Raw genomic sequence first — 11,887 nt, forward strand, 5'->3', positions numbered from 1 at the left:
TCCTGCCACTTGGCCCCCACTCCCAGGGGCTGCAAGTCACTCGGCCTGACCACTGCCCACCTTGTGGCCACCGCTGGAAACCAAAAGCCCATCAGAGGGCTTGAGGGGCTCCAGGTGTGGGCGGGATGGCACAGGCTGCCCCTTCACCCCCATGTAATGGTATGGTAAATGCCAGAAGTGAGAGACAACCCACACAGACCCTCTCAGGTGAAAGCGGAGGGTGGCCTGGCAGGGGACCCTGAGGCTGGAGGACAGCGGAGCAGCATGCCCACAGAAGGAGACCCAGGCTGGCACCTCCAGGCCCTGCCCACTCCCAGGAGGGCCAGGGTCACCATTGGGCCGAACTCCCCCCAACCCAGATGCCGCAGGGGGCGTGGGGCGGTTCCGACAAGGGGGATCCCACTACAGAGCACTTCGCCACCCCAACTTGGGAACACCAGCAGGGACAGGTGGCATGAGTTCAATGCCATGCCCCCAAGCCTGTCTACATCACACTGTCATTAGAGTCAGAGGCCACCAATGCGGCCCAGGAGGGCTGCCGGCTGGATAACACGGACAACTTCAACACAGCTTCCCAACTGCCCGGGAAACAGTAAAAAACACCAGCCGGACAGGGAAAGTGCCAATTAGGCTAAGAAAAGGTGGCTGCCATGTGGTAGTGCGGAGATGCAGGACGTGTGGGAGGGACCTGGGTTGGATTTGAGAACAGCCACCCGGGTTGTCTGCAGGCAGCGGCCAACGTGGTGAGACGCGGGGAAAACCGCAGCAGAGGCAACTGGGAGACAAGAGCCCACGGAAACCCCAGAAATGGACACCACACTGGGTGGGCCACTTCGAAGGTAAAAGAGAGTGACGTTCAGAAACCACTCAGCTGGGGCACAGAGGGAACCAAGCTGAACTAAGAATCCATCAGGAGCTCAGGAAGCCTGGGCCATAGTGCTGCCGCCCTCACCTCCAGAGCATGGGGAGGACGGAGAGAGAACTGAAGGAGGACAGGGAGAAACAATGCCCAAAACCCTTGAAATCAGGCACAAGAGAGAAACTCAGGGATTCAAGTAGCTGAGCAGACCTCAATCGGGATAAATCAAAGGAACTCACATCCAGACCAGGCTTCCACCTGGTCTGGATGTGAGTTCCTTTAATTTACCTGATGACAAATCCCGGGCTTTGATTTACCCGGGCTGATGCTCACTGCCCGGGGGTGGTGGTGTACAGAGGAAATGGCCGAGGTTGCAGGCCCCCCAGCCCATCATGGGGCTTCCTTCCTGGGGGACTTGCACATTTCCTATCCCATGCCCCACCCCCACCTGTAGCGGAGTCCCAGGTGGGCGCCACTGAGAGGTGGGACTCCCTCTTTTCACTCAGCCCCACTGTGGGAGGGGACGGCTCGAGAATACGCCTGAAGGCTCCCTCAGCTCCTGGGGTGGTGGCTGCACCAAGCTGGAAGAGGCCATCTCCCCTCCCCGGCCCAGCAGCTCCCCAAGTGGGGTCTCTCTACAGCTGCTTTGCCCAGGGAGAGGCAGGCTGCAGTACCTGGTCCCTTCCTGTAGGCGCCAAAGACTTCAGGCCAGCAGGGTGTGGGGAGGTCAAGCCTGAGGCTCTCTCCACAACAGAGGGGGTGTGGTGGAAGGCAAGGGGGCAGGGGAAGAATTGTGGACCTGACTCAGAGCATCCTGGGCTGCAGCGTGGACAGCCTGTGGGCACTGCCTTGCCCCTCCCCGAGGCAAATGTCCAAGTCTGCCTGCAACAGACTGGGGGGTGGGGGGTCAGTACCCAGAGTTGTTAAATATTTCACCTAAAACATCCAATTTCCAACAAAAAAAAGACTAGGCGAACAGAAAAGTGACATACGCAGCAGTGAACAGGTAGGCAGCAGAAGCAGCCTGGGTGGCAGGAGGCCGTACTGGACAGGGAGGGCCATGGTCGGTGCGTGCAGCAAGGGGAGGCGGCTAGGCAGTGGCACAGCAGGCAGAGCCCCAGCAGGACAGAACGCTGATGCTCACTGCCCGGGGCGGGGGGGCGATACAGAGGAAATGGACGGGCAGCAGCGGCGGACTTGAAGGTGCGTCACAGGAGAGTGGGCATGCTGAAGGGAAGAGAGAGGGGAAATGCACGCACGGAGCCTCAGGAATGTGGAGTCCAGGGAAGGCACCAACACACCAGGGAGAGCCAGGAGAGCATCCAGTCGTGGCCAAAAACGTCCCAGGTTTACTGGAAACCACCTGCACCTTCAGGAAGCTCAGGGACTCCATTTGTGCAAACAGACCCAGAAATATGGGACAGAGACACGGACCGTCAGACAGAATCTTAAAAGCAAGCACTATTAGGACCAGTAAGTTAGTTCAGCAAGACTGGAGAGTTTGAGATGGATAAAAATCAACTGTATTTCTATCAACTTTCAATGAACAATCTGAAATGGAAATAACTCTATTCACAATGGCATAAGAAATGAACTACCGAGGAATGAATTTAACAGAAGTTGTTTGAGTGGCAGAAACTGTCTGCACATCACCTGCCTGTGGGTGGCTTGTTTGTGGGGCACACGGAGGCCCCAGAACTCCGTAAGGAGGGTCTAACGGGTGCTTCCGCAAAGACGAAGTACAAAGACAGCACACACAGACTCGCACCATGAGCCACTGAGGAAAAGTACCACCAGAAGGGCGGGACCCCCGCAGAGGACAAGCTGGGTCAGGTGTTTGCAACGCCAGGTGGCAGGGAAACACAAATGAAAACCACCAGTCACAGACCCACCCAGCGGAGCAGCTTGCCTGCCCACTTTGCTGGGTGTGAACACAGCAGGGCCAGGGAGGGGACATGGAGTGGCCCCTAGGAGCCTGCGGGGCTGCTGGAGACCCAGCTCTGCAGGGATGGAGGGTGCACTGCAACTCTGCAAGAGAATATTCTTGAAATAAGGCAGAAAGGGAGGGCAGGTTGTGGTTGCTGATGGCTGTGAGCAAAGACAATGTGAGTCCAGGGCAAGACGAGGGTCAAGGTGACATGAGTTCCCTGAACAGAGCAACTCTCTGCCAACCCCACCCTCAGAGGGCATGGGGCCCGCAGCTGCTTCTCCCAACGCACAGGCGGCTGTGTCCCAGCAGACAACCCAGTCCTGGGTGGCAGGTGGAAGCCTGTGCGTTCTCGGCCAAATCTTCTGGAGATCCCAATGGGCTCTGCACACCAGGTGCCTGTCCCTAACTCTGGAATGCTACTCCTGCTCCCTCACCTTGCCTGGGCTTGGGGTCACTAGCCTCAGGGAGCCACCTCTGGCTGCTCACCCTTCAAACTGTGCCAGTGTCAGACTCAGGTCCTGTGCACTGGTGCCTGGCAGCCCCCATGATCCCAACTCTGAGCAGAGAGCCTGCAACAGAGGGGTGGGGACAGCAGGGACAGGGCACTGAGGGGCCCTTCTTGGCTCCACACGGTCTTCCTGGGCTGTGCTGATGTAAGCCAGTGACCATGCCCTCTGTCTCCTGCAGTTGTATTCGGCCATCAGTGTCTGGGGAGGAGCCAGATGGGGAGGGAGCCCACTCCATCCCAGCCACAGGGAGTACGACTGCCAGTCCAGCTGTGGGGACAGTGTGTTGTCTCTTCTGGCTCCTGCTCCAGGGCCAGTGCCTACTGAGTATTTAGCCCCCATGCCACTGGTCAATCCCAGCTGAGACTTCCCCTCCCCACAGTTAGACACCTGAGCCAGGCAGTGACACCCAATTGGCCTCCCGACTCCAGGGTCCAGGCTGTGTAGGGCTGAGGACAGGCCCTGAGCCAAGGTGGCCCCATGTGAAGCTGCAGAGGTGAAGACACTTAAGAGCCCGGGATGCCTTCCGGTGTCAAACACCAAAGTTAAAGGTTTATTACCCAAAGAAGGGCCCTCTGCCGTTCAGGGTTGCTGGCCAGCACCTGGTCTGGCCAAGGCCGTGGGCAAGGTCTGTCCTCTAGTAGGTCCCCCTTGCCCACCCAGGGTCCACAGCCAGGCCCCCGGGGAGTCCGGCCCCTGGGCACAAGTCCCCTGTGCAGGGCAGGTCACTTGGCCAGGTCCTCTGCCACCGCTTTCCGGACCTTGTCCTTGAGGTAGGCACCTTTCTGCCAGTCGGACTTGAGCTCCAGCCACTCGTAGTGCGGGACCTGGTGGAGGGGGCAGGGGGATCAGCCTGGCCCCAAACCCTGATGGGTGCGGGCTGGGAGTGGGGACCCACACCACACTTGTCAGGGCTCAGAACTGGGTGGGGCTGAAAATGGCTCTAATTTCTTAAAGAGGTGTTTAAAAAAGATGCTAAGAGAAGACACCGTGACAGGACCCCTGTGGGGCTGGCATAGCCGTGGGCCCTGGCCCTTCACAGGCCGCCACCCTCTGGAAGTGGAGGAGGAGGTGCTAAAGGGCTCCCGCCCAGGAGCAGCCCCCAGCTTCCCCCCGGTGGGTACTCACATCCACCACCAGGAAGCCAGCTGCCCGCACATGGCGCCTGGCCAGCACAAAGCGCCCCAGGAGATCTTTGCTCCGGCTGCTGAAGTTGGGGAACTCCCAGCACAGGAAGGCCAGCCTGGGGGGAGGGGATGTGCTGGGTGCTCACTGCTGTCCCTGTCCTCACAGGGAAGGGTAACACCAGAGAGGAGCCTGGGAGCTGTGCGCCCTACCTTTTGGCCCCAGGGGGCAGTGGTTGGCCCTCAGAGGGTGGGGCGAGGTGAGGGGCCGCAAAGTCCCTCAGGGGCAGGAACTGGCCCTCGGCATCCAGCAGCACCTCAGCATCTGGGCAGGAGGTGGCAGCAGATGACGCTTGGGGTCTCCCCAGAAAGCACGAGGGGTGGGGGTGGGGGGCACACAGGGCAGATCTCAGAGTAAGTTGGGCAGAGGGAAGCCTCACCCAGAACCCAGCCGTACTGCGTGGGCACCATGAAGTGACCCCTGTCAGCGCTCCCTAGCAGCCCCTTCAAGGCCCCCTGTAGCTCCTTCTGTAGGGGCGTCATCCTTCTGTGGAGGGCCGAGGGCCTGGGGATCAAGGCGGAAGCCGGCAGCAGGGGGCTGGCATACTCAGGGTGCTCCAGCCGAGCGGTGGCATTGATGTGCAGCAGCTTCTGGAAGGTGCTCTGACCCTTTGGGGACCCGTCACCTAAGGTAAGAGGTGCAGTGAGCAGGGAGGGGGCCCAAGGGTCAGGAGGGCTAGGGAGGAGGGGCACAGAAGCCCAGGGGGAGGGGCTGCAGCGCCCCCACCGGGCCCTGCTCTGGCCTCAGCCAGGAGCAGAGAGGGGCCCCTTCAGGGACGGGCAGAGCAGCAAATGCGGGGGAGCCCTGGCCTAGCCCTGGGGCCTGCCCCCCGGCTCCCCTCTGTGTGGGAAGGAGGGGTCCCCCCACTGCTTACTTAGGAACTGGGTGTGGAACTCGGGGCGGAGCACAGCCCGGAGCTCGGCCTCCTGGGCCTGCTCCAGCACACACAGGGCCCACAGCACGTCCACCTGCAGGGCTGGGTCCAGGTCTACTAGCTGACACCCCAGCTTCTCATGCACCTAGAGGCGGGGGGTGGCACAGGGGAGGGCTCTGTTCAGCAGATGTGGACACCCTGGCTGGCTGGTCAGTGCTGCCTCATGACCTGGCCATGCTGAGGCCAAGGTGGCTACGGAGCAGCCCCAACGGAGGCCCTCTGGTCAGGCTGGGCCCCCCTGAGGAAGGTACCAGAGACCACCCCCATCCCTTGGAGCCTGTCTGGATAGAAGGACGAGCAACCATGTTTCTCTACCGCGCCTCACTATCCCTACCCACAACCCTGGTAGGGCCTGCAGCACAGACCCATGGGGGGCCCAGATCAGGGGAGGTATGTCCGGCCTGGGGAGGAACTGGAGGGCAGGAGGAAAGCAGCTGGCTGACAGGGCGCTGCCCCTGCCTGCCCTGCAGGGGCCCTGCCCATGGACCTCCCTGACCCGAAGCAGCTCTGGGTTCGGGTTAGGGTTCCAAGTTTCATCCCCCCGACAACCCCTGGGCTGTCTGGTTCCAGCTGGCTCCTTCCACCCTGTGGCCCCTGCCCAGCCTCCCTCCTTCCTCACTCTGCACCCATCCTGCCCACAGGGAGAACGCAGGGGCGGGGATCGGCCGTGAAGACTACACCAGGCTAAAGAACATGTCCTCTTGCTCTGGACGGAAGTTCAGGCGGGCGAAGGCCAGGAGCATGTTGCAGAGGGGTGCCGTTGCGATGCTCTGGGCTTTGCTTAGGACGTGCTAGGGGCAAGAGGGCAGAGGGGCAAGATAAGGGCACTCTGTGCATGCTGCCTGCCCCTGCTACCACCCGGCCAATTCCACAGGGTGTGGCCAGATCCCGTCTTGGCAAGACCTAACCAGTGAATGCTGTTCTGACTGGCTGCCTGTGACCCAGGGCACCATGTTCTCCTGACTCTGTCGGGGGCACAGCAGAGCGGGGTCTCAGCCTCGTCTTCTGCACGGCTTCCCAACGGCCACCAAAGATCGGGGGGGATGGGAAGAAAATTGCCATCAACTCACTTTCTCCTTGACACAGTGCCTCTCCAAACATGGTGGAGCAGGAACCCCATGTCTGCACCAGGGGGTGTTTCTGTCCCCTGGGCCTCCCCAAGAGTCCCATTAGCCCGGGGCCTCAGGTGCATACCCTGCTTACCTGGGCAAAGGCCTCAAACAGGGGCAGATTGAGCCACTTGAGGAAGGCGAAGGACTTGGCGCAGCGGGCCACCTCGCTGGACGTGAGGCTAGGCATGCAAGGGAGCAGGTCAGTGGCCAAACGCTGGAGCACCTGGGTCTGGTGGAAGCCGAGTTTGCCTTTGGGACAGAGCAGACCCTGGGGTTCAATTGGTGGCCCACCCAGCACCCCCAACGTGGCCTCCAGGTCCAGGCACTTGGTGTCTGTGACCAAATTTATCCCTGAGGCCCAGCAGGGGAACAGGGCCCATGAGTCACAGTGCTTCTATGGCAGCCTGCGGAGCCGGGGCCTGCCATGGGCAGGGTGGGCCCCGAATTTGACTCGGCTGCAGCCAGAGTGCTGGACTGCCCCAGGACATGGCTCACCGTAGGCATAGGTCAGGTCCAGGAGGACGCCTTTGGTCAAGGGGAGGGGCTTCTGCACCAGGTGGTAGGAGATGGCCCGCAGCAAGGGCACTGCCCGCCGGTTCTGAGCTGCCAGGACCACCAGCACCTTCCGAAGCTCCTCAGGGCTGAACTGCTCCACCAGGTCCAGGCTCTGTCAACCACAGCCGGCAGGGGTCAGGGCCGGCCCCAGGGCCGGGGTCCCATGCAGTGCAGCCCCTGTGAGACAGCAACTGGGCCTGAGCTCACTAACCATGGGCCCTTTGGGAGGCTCCCAGGGCACCCTGTACGTGGCCCAACTTGCCCCTGGGCACACAAGCGATGGGGCTCACTGAGGCAGCCCTCAGGCCAGGCCCCATGCAGGGAGGATGTGTGCGTGAGGCCTCTTGGGAGGGAGCTCAAGGACCAGGGTCGAGCTGACCCTCTTCGCAGGCCCCACCCTCAGCCCCCATACCTTGTCTTCCAAGCGTGTCATCAGTGACTCCGAGAGGTGCCCTGTTTTCATCATGATGGCCACTAGCGTGCGGCCGTCCTCAATCTCTGCCCAGCGCCGCTCCAGCTGCAGGAGCAGCTCAGCCAACAGCTCCCCAGAGCCGAGCTCCTGCATGCGGGCAGCGCTGGTCTCAGCCAGGAAGGCCAGGTGCTTGTACCTGAGCCTGCGCAGGCGCCAGCGCACCTCCTGCTCCACTGATCGAAGCTCCTTGGAGGATGCGGGCAGCTCCAGTGCATAGAGGCTTCGGAGCAGCTTCACGAGGGTCCCGTGCCAGACCACAGTTATCTAGAAGGGAGGCCGGGCATGGTCACCATGGACCCCCAGGGTGGGCTGAGGGCGGAGCTGCCGTCTAGCTTGTCACCTGCAGCAAGAACTCCGAGTGGCGAGGCTGCCCTGGAGCTTCCCTGACACTCGCTCACCGGCCCTGCAGATGGATGGCAGAGTGAAGCCCACAGGGTGTGACTCAGGGTTGGGAGGGACCGGGAGGCTTTTACAAGCCAGCTGCACCAACAAACTCATTCTCTGCTGACAACAATGACCACTGTTGGTAGTTAAAGGCAGACTTTTCATCCTGGCTTGGTGTGGCTCAGTGGACTGAGCACTGGCCTGCAAACCAAAGGGTCACTGGTTTGATTCCCAGTCAGGGCACATGCCTGGGTTATGGGCCAGGTTCCCTGTGGGGGGTACTCAAGAGGTAACCGCACAATGATGTTTCTCTCCCTCTCTTTCTCCCTCCCTTCCCATCTAAAAATAAATAGAAAAAATTAAAGAACAAGAACAAATAACTGTAACATTAATTCTGGGAAGCCCGACCCCGAAACCACCTTCCTCTAACGAAGCAGCTGGTCCTGCATCTGAAGCTGCCCAGGGAGGCCCTTTGCCCTGAGATGTGCTGGCACCACTGAACCCTGGCACATTGCACCCCCAGGCTTTGGGGGATGAGCAGCTGCCACGACTATCCCTTCCAAGATGCAGGCATGCTTGTGCATGTGCCGGGGCCCAGCAATCCTCAGGCCTCACTGCTCCACCGCGTGGCACTTCTCCGAGGTCTGTGAGGGAACAGCATACCCAGAGCCTGGCCCTCCGCACCCCAGTACCTCCCTTCTCTCCAGTCTCTGCCCGGTGTGTTTCCAGGCCTCAGCAAGCTGCGGGGCTGCCCTTGGACCCACTGTCTCGCAAGGCAGGCAGGGCTCTTACTGCTAGTGGCAGGAGGCTCTTGAACTTGGCCTCTGTCTGTGCACCTATGAGACTGGCTGCTGAGGGGCCACCGAGACCAAGCGCATGGTGGGAGGCACAGAAAAGCTGCATGTGAAGGGCTGGGGGAGGAGGAAGGTACTGAACTGGATCTTAGCACCTGGTCACCCAGCAAATACCGTGTCCCTGTTTGTTACTGGCTGAAACTTTGTTACAATGCTCAGGCTCTCCAAGTTTGCACCCTCTGTGCCTATGTTCAATAGAACAAGCCTCAAAACTAGAGCACCCTTAACTAAGGTAATTTTTCTGAGCCACACCCTCCCTCATCTTTGCCTGACTCTCTGGAGAGCTGACTGGCTGGATGATGCCCACACCCTCAAGTTCCTGGGCTCCTCCACCAGCCACCCACAACTCCTCCAGCCTCAAGAGTGTGGTACCTCCTGCCAGGCCCGAGGGGTGGGGCACCAGCTCGCTGCAGGGAGGGCTCACAGACTGGCTGCCTTGGACTCCCGCGCCCGCTTGAGGCCCTGGAGCCCACCTGACTGTTGACGAGGCGCAGAAGCTGCTGAAAGCGGGCGTCCTGTACGAGCGGGGCCTTGTCCTCTGGCTTCTCGGACAGCAGACGGGAGAGCTGGATAAGCGCGAGGGCCGCGTGGTTGTGGTGCAGGCATCGGCCGCCCCCAAGCAGCCCCAGGAGCTCCTCTGGCCGAGTGGCCCTCTCAATGAGCTCGTCCACCTCCTGGCGCTCTGGGTAGGGGGTAAACACCTGTTCCTTCCCCGCATGCTGTGACAGGGACCCTGGGACGCGGGAACTGGGTGAGGCAGCTGAGGAAGTCAGAGTCTTATGGGCTGCCCAGGCCAGCTGAAGCTGGCCCATGGGAGGCCCTGCAGGGGCCAGGCGAGCAGCCTCTCTCAGGAGACACGTGCATCGTTTCACCAGGCGAGCTGCCATGATGGCAGGTAGGCAGGGGGGCGATGCTCCCAGCAAATGCTTTCAAGGCCCTTCAGAAAAAGAGACAAGGGGCTGGTACGGGCTCTTCTCAACTCACAAACACAAGTGAACGTGGCAGACAAAATGGAGCCACAGCCACACTCTCCACCAGCCAGCCCAAGGGATGGCATGTGTTCTCTCCCCAGACCTTGGAGCTGAGGAGCTTGGTGAGGGGTGGGCTGCACTCAGCCCTGTGTCTGGAATGGAAGTCTCTGCAGGGAGGGTCTGGGCAACTTCACTTTCAAATGTTAAGATTCCTCAGGATTTAGAATTAATGGAGCCCTGGCTGGCGTAGCTTAGTGGAATGAGCGTGGGCCTTCGAACCAAACAACCACAGTTCGATTCCCAGTCAGGGGACATGCCTGGGTTGCAGGCCAGTTCCCAGCAGGGGATGCACAAGAAGCAACCATACATTGATATTTCTCTCCCTCTCTCTTTCTCCTCTAAAGATAAATAAATTAAACCTTAAAAAAAAAAGAATTAATGGAGAGTCGTCGCCCTGGAGTGGCTCTGTGGATTGAGCACTGACCTGCAAACTAATGGGTGGCCAGTTCAGTTCCCAGTAAGGGGAGCGTGAGAGGCAATCACACATTGATGTTTCTCTCCCTCTCTTTCTCCCTCCCTTCCCCTCTCTCTAGAAATACATTTTTAAAAGTCTAAAAAAAAAGAATTAATGGTGAGAGGCAACGGGACAGGATGTTTTTGATCTGATGCTCCTGAAAGTCCCCGAATACAGACTCAACACGGCTCCTGTGGGTGCATCTTAATACTCGGGCAGGGTGGGCCCCCCCAAGTCAGCACCAACCCGCTTAAAACACACACTAACTCCCAGGAACGAAACTCCTACACCGACCACCGACGGCACTTCGCATGTGGCTCGGACCTATCTTCACAGTTTTATGTCTCCTCCCGGCGGCCCGTGCCTCCTCTTCATCAGGCCGGGCGGGCAGGGCTGGCTGCCCGGCCCTCACCTGCTGCCACGGGGCCCAGGAAGTCGCCCTCCCTCTTCTCTACCCCAGACCGGGTTCCTTCCCCAAGGAATTATCACAGATCCCCACGACGTTGCTTCGCGCAGATCTGCCTGTCAGTCTTATGCACCCGGGGTCATCAAATGACCTGGGTGAGGCGCGTGTCCCAGGCAGGGTGAAATGTTAACCCGGTTTTCCTCCCGCCAAATCCAGAGCGACTTTGATCTATGGTTTCCCGGAACTTGGGTATGGCCGGCACGTTCCGCTGCCACGCGAGCGGTTATTGCAAAAAAGCTCGTCCGACTCCACCCAGAGAAAGGGGGCCCAGGGCAGGAAGCATTGGCCCCGGGAGGCAGCCTTCCCGTGCGGCCGCGGCGGGCAAGAGAACCCTACAAGCTAAGGAGGGAACCGAGATCAGACGCCTGGCGGAGTTTCAGCCCACACCAGCACGGGGCTCGTCCTAGCGCGCCCGTCCGGCCTCCCCTCCGTACCGCAGGCCCACGCTCTGCGCAGCCCCCCCCCCCTCCCCGCCCCCCAGAGACCTACCCCGCAGCCCCGACCAGCATCGCCTCTGACCTCCACGCGTCCCGCACCGACCTCGGCACACGCCGGGGGGCGCGCTCATTACGTCACTCGAAGCGCCGCCGGAAGAGAGGCTTGCCGCAGGTCTCCCAGACGGAAGTCACTCCCACTGCTCTTTTCCGGTCAGGTGCCATCTTTGTTGAGGTCTTACGGCCGGAAGTCACTCCGACGGCGCCTTTCGGGCCGGGTGCCATCTTTGTTGAAGGCAGTGGAGCAAGAGCTAGGGAATGGCAGTTTAGAGTACTGGGAGGGGAAGAGAGTTCAAGAGCCCGGAAAAGAGGGTCAGACGGCCTGTGCACTCTGCGCCCGGTATTGGGCCTCCTGAGGGGTGTGTAGACCGCCCTGTCCCCGCAGCGCGAGCAGTGGACCGGCCCGGGGCGCGGGCGGGGCCGCCACGTGGAGACCTCCCGCGCGCTTCGGCCGCACCAGCCAGAGGTCCTGAGGGAAGGGGGGCTCAACTTGCGGTCATTTTGCAATTAAAAAAAGGGAAATTATGGGGTTTTATATACCATCTTTGGCTTTTAAGTACTGACGTTTAATTTAAACATAATAAAGTGCGGGGTGAGCCAAGCACAACGTATCTGAGGCCTATGTGTGGGCTTGGTTTCTTTACCTTTCTG

General features: G+C 60.3%; 1 protein-coding gene and 1 non-coding gene across 3 annotated transcripts; both read right to left on the bottom strand.

The window, feature by feature from the left end:
• Window positions 1–3,815: 3,815 nt before the first annotated feature.
• On the bottom strand, window positions 3,816–11,325 carry TBRG4 (transforming growth factor beta regulator 4). 2 transcript variants are annotated; one of them, XM_037041047.1, is made up of 11 exons: window positions 11,232–11,325; window positions 9,265–9,473; window positions 7,494–7,817; window positions 7,022–7,193; window positions 6,618–6,775; window positions 6,095–6,205; window positions 5,355–5,499; window positions 4,860–5,105; window positions 4,633–4,744; window positions 4,424–4,538; window positions 3,816–4,122 (listed from the first exon to the last, which is right to left on the bottom strand). In XM_037041047.1, exons 1-11 carry the CDS (start codon window positions 11,308–11,310, stop codon window positions 4,021–4,023), a joined length of 1,773 nt encoding a protein of 590 aa, XP_036896942.1. In that variant the 5' UTR covers window positions 11,311–11,325; the 3' UTR covers window positions 3,816–4,020. The 2 variants fall into 2 exon arrangements, with proteins under 2 accessions (XP_036896942.1, XP_036896941.1); XM_037041046.1 differs by having other exon boundaries at window positions 9,265–9,728; window positions 11,232–11,318.
• LOC118983694 (small nucleolar RNA SNORA5) lies at window positions 6,854–6,986 on the bottom strand. The gene has a single exon (XR_005065763.1). It is a non-coding gene; the product is annotated as a small nucleolar RNA SNORA5 (small nucleolar RNA).
• Window positions 11,326–11,887: the final 562 nt, after the last annotated feature.

This window comes from Sturnira hondurensis, unplaced genomic scaffold (assembly GCF_014824575.4).
Source record: "Sturnira hondurensis isolate 20B ecotype Veracruz unplaced genomic scaffold, ASM1482457v3 Scaffold0002840, whole genome shotgun sequence".
Classification (NCBI taxonomy): Eukaryota; Metazoa; Chordata; class Mammalia; order Chiroptera; family Phyllostomidae; genus Sturnira; species Sturnira hondurensis.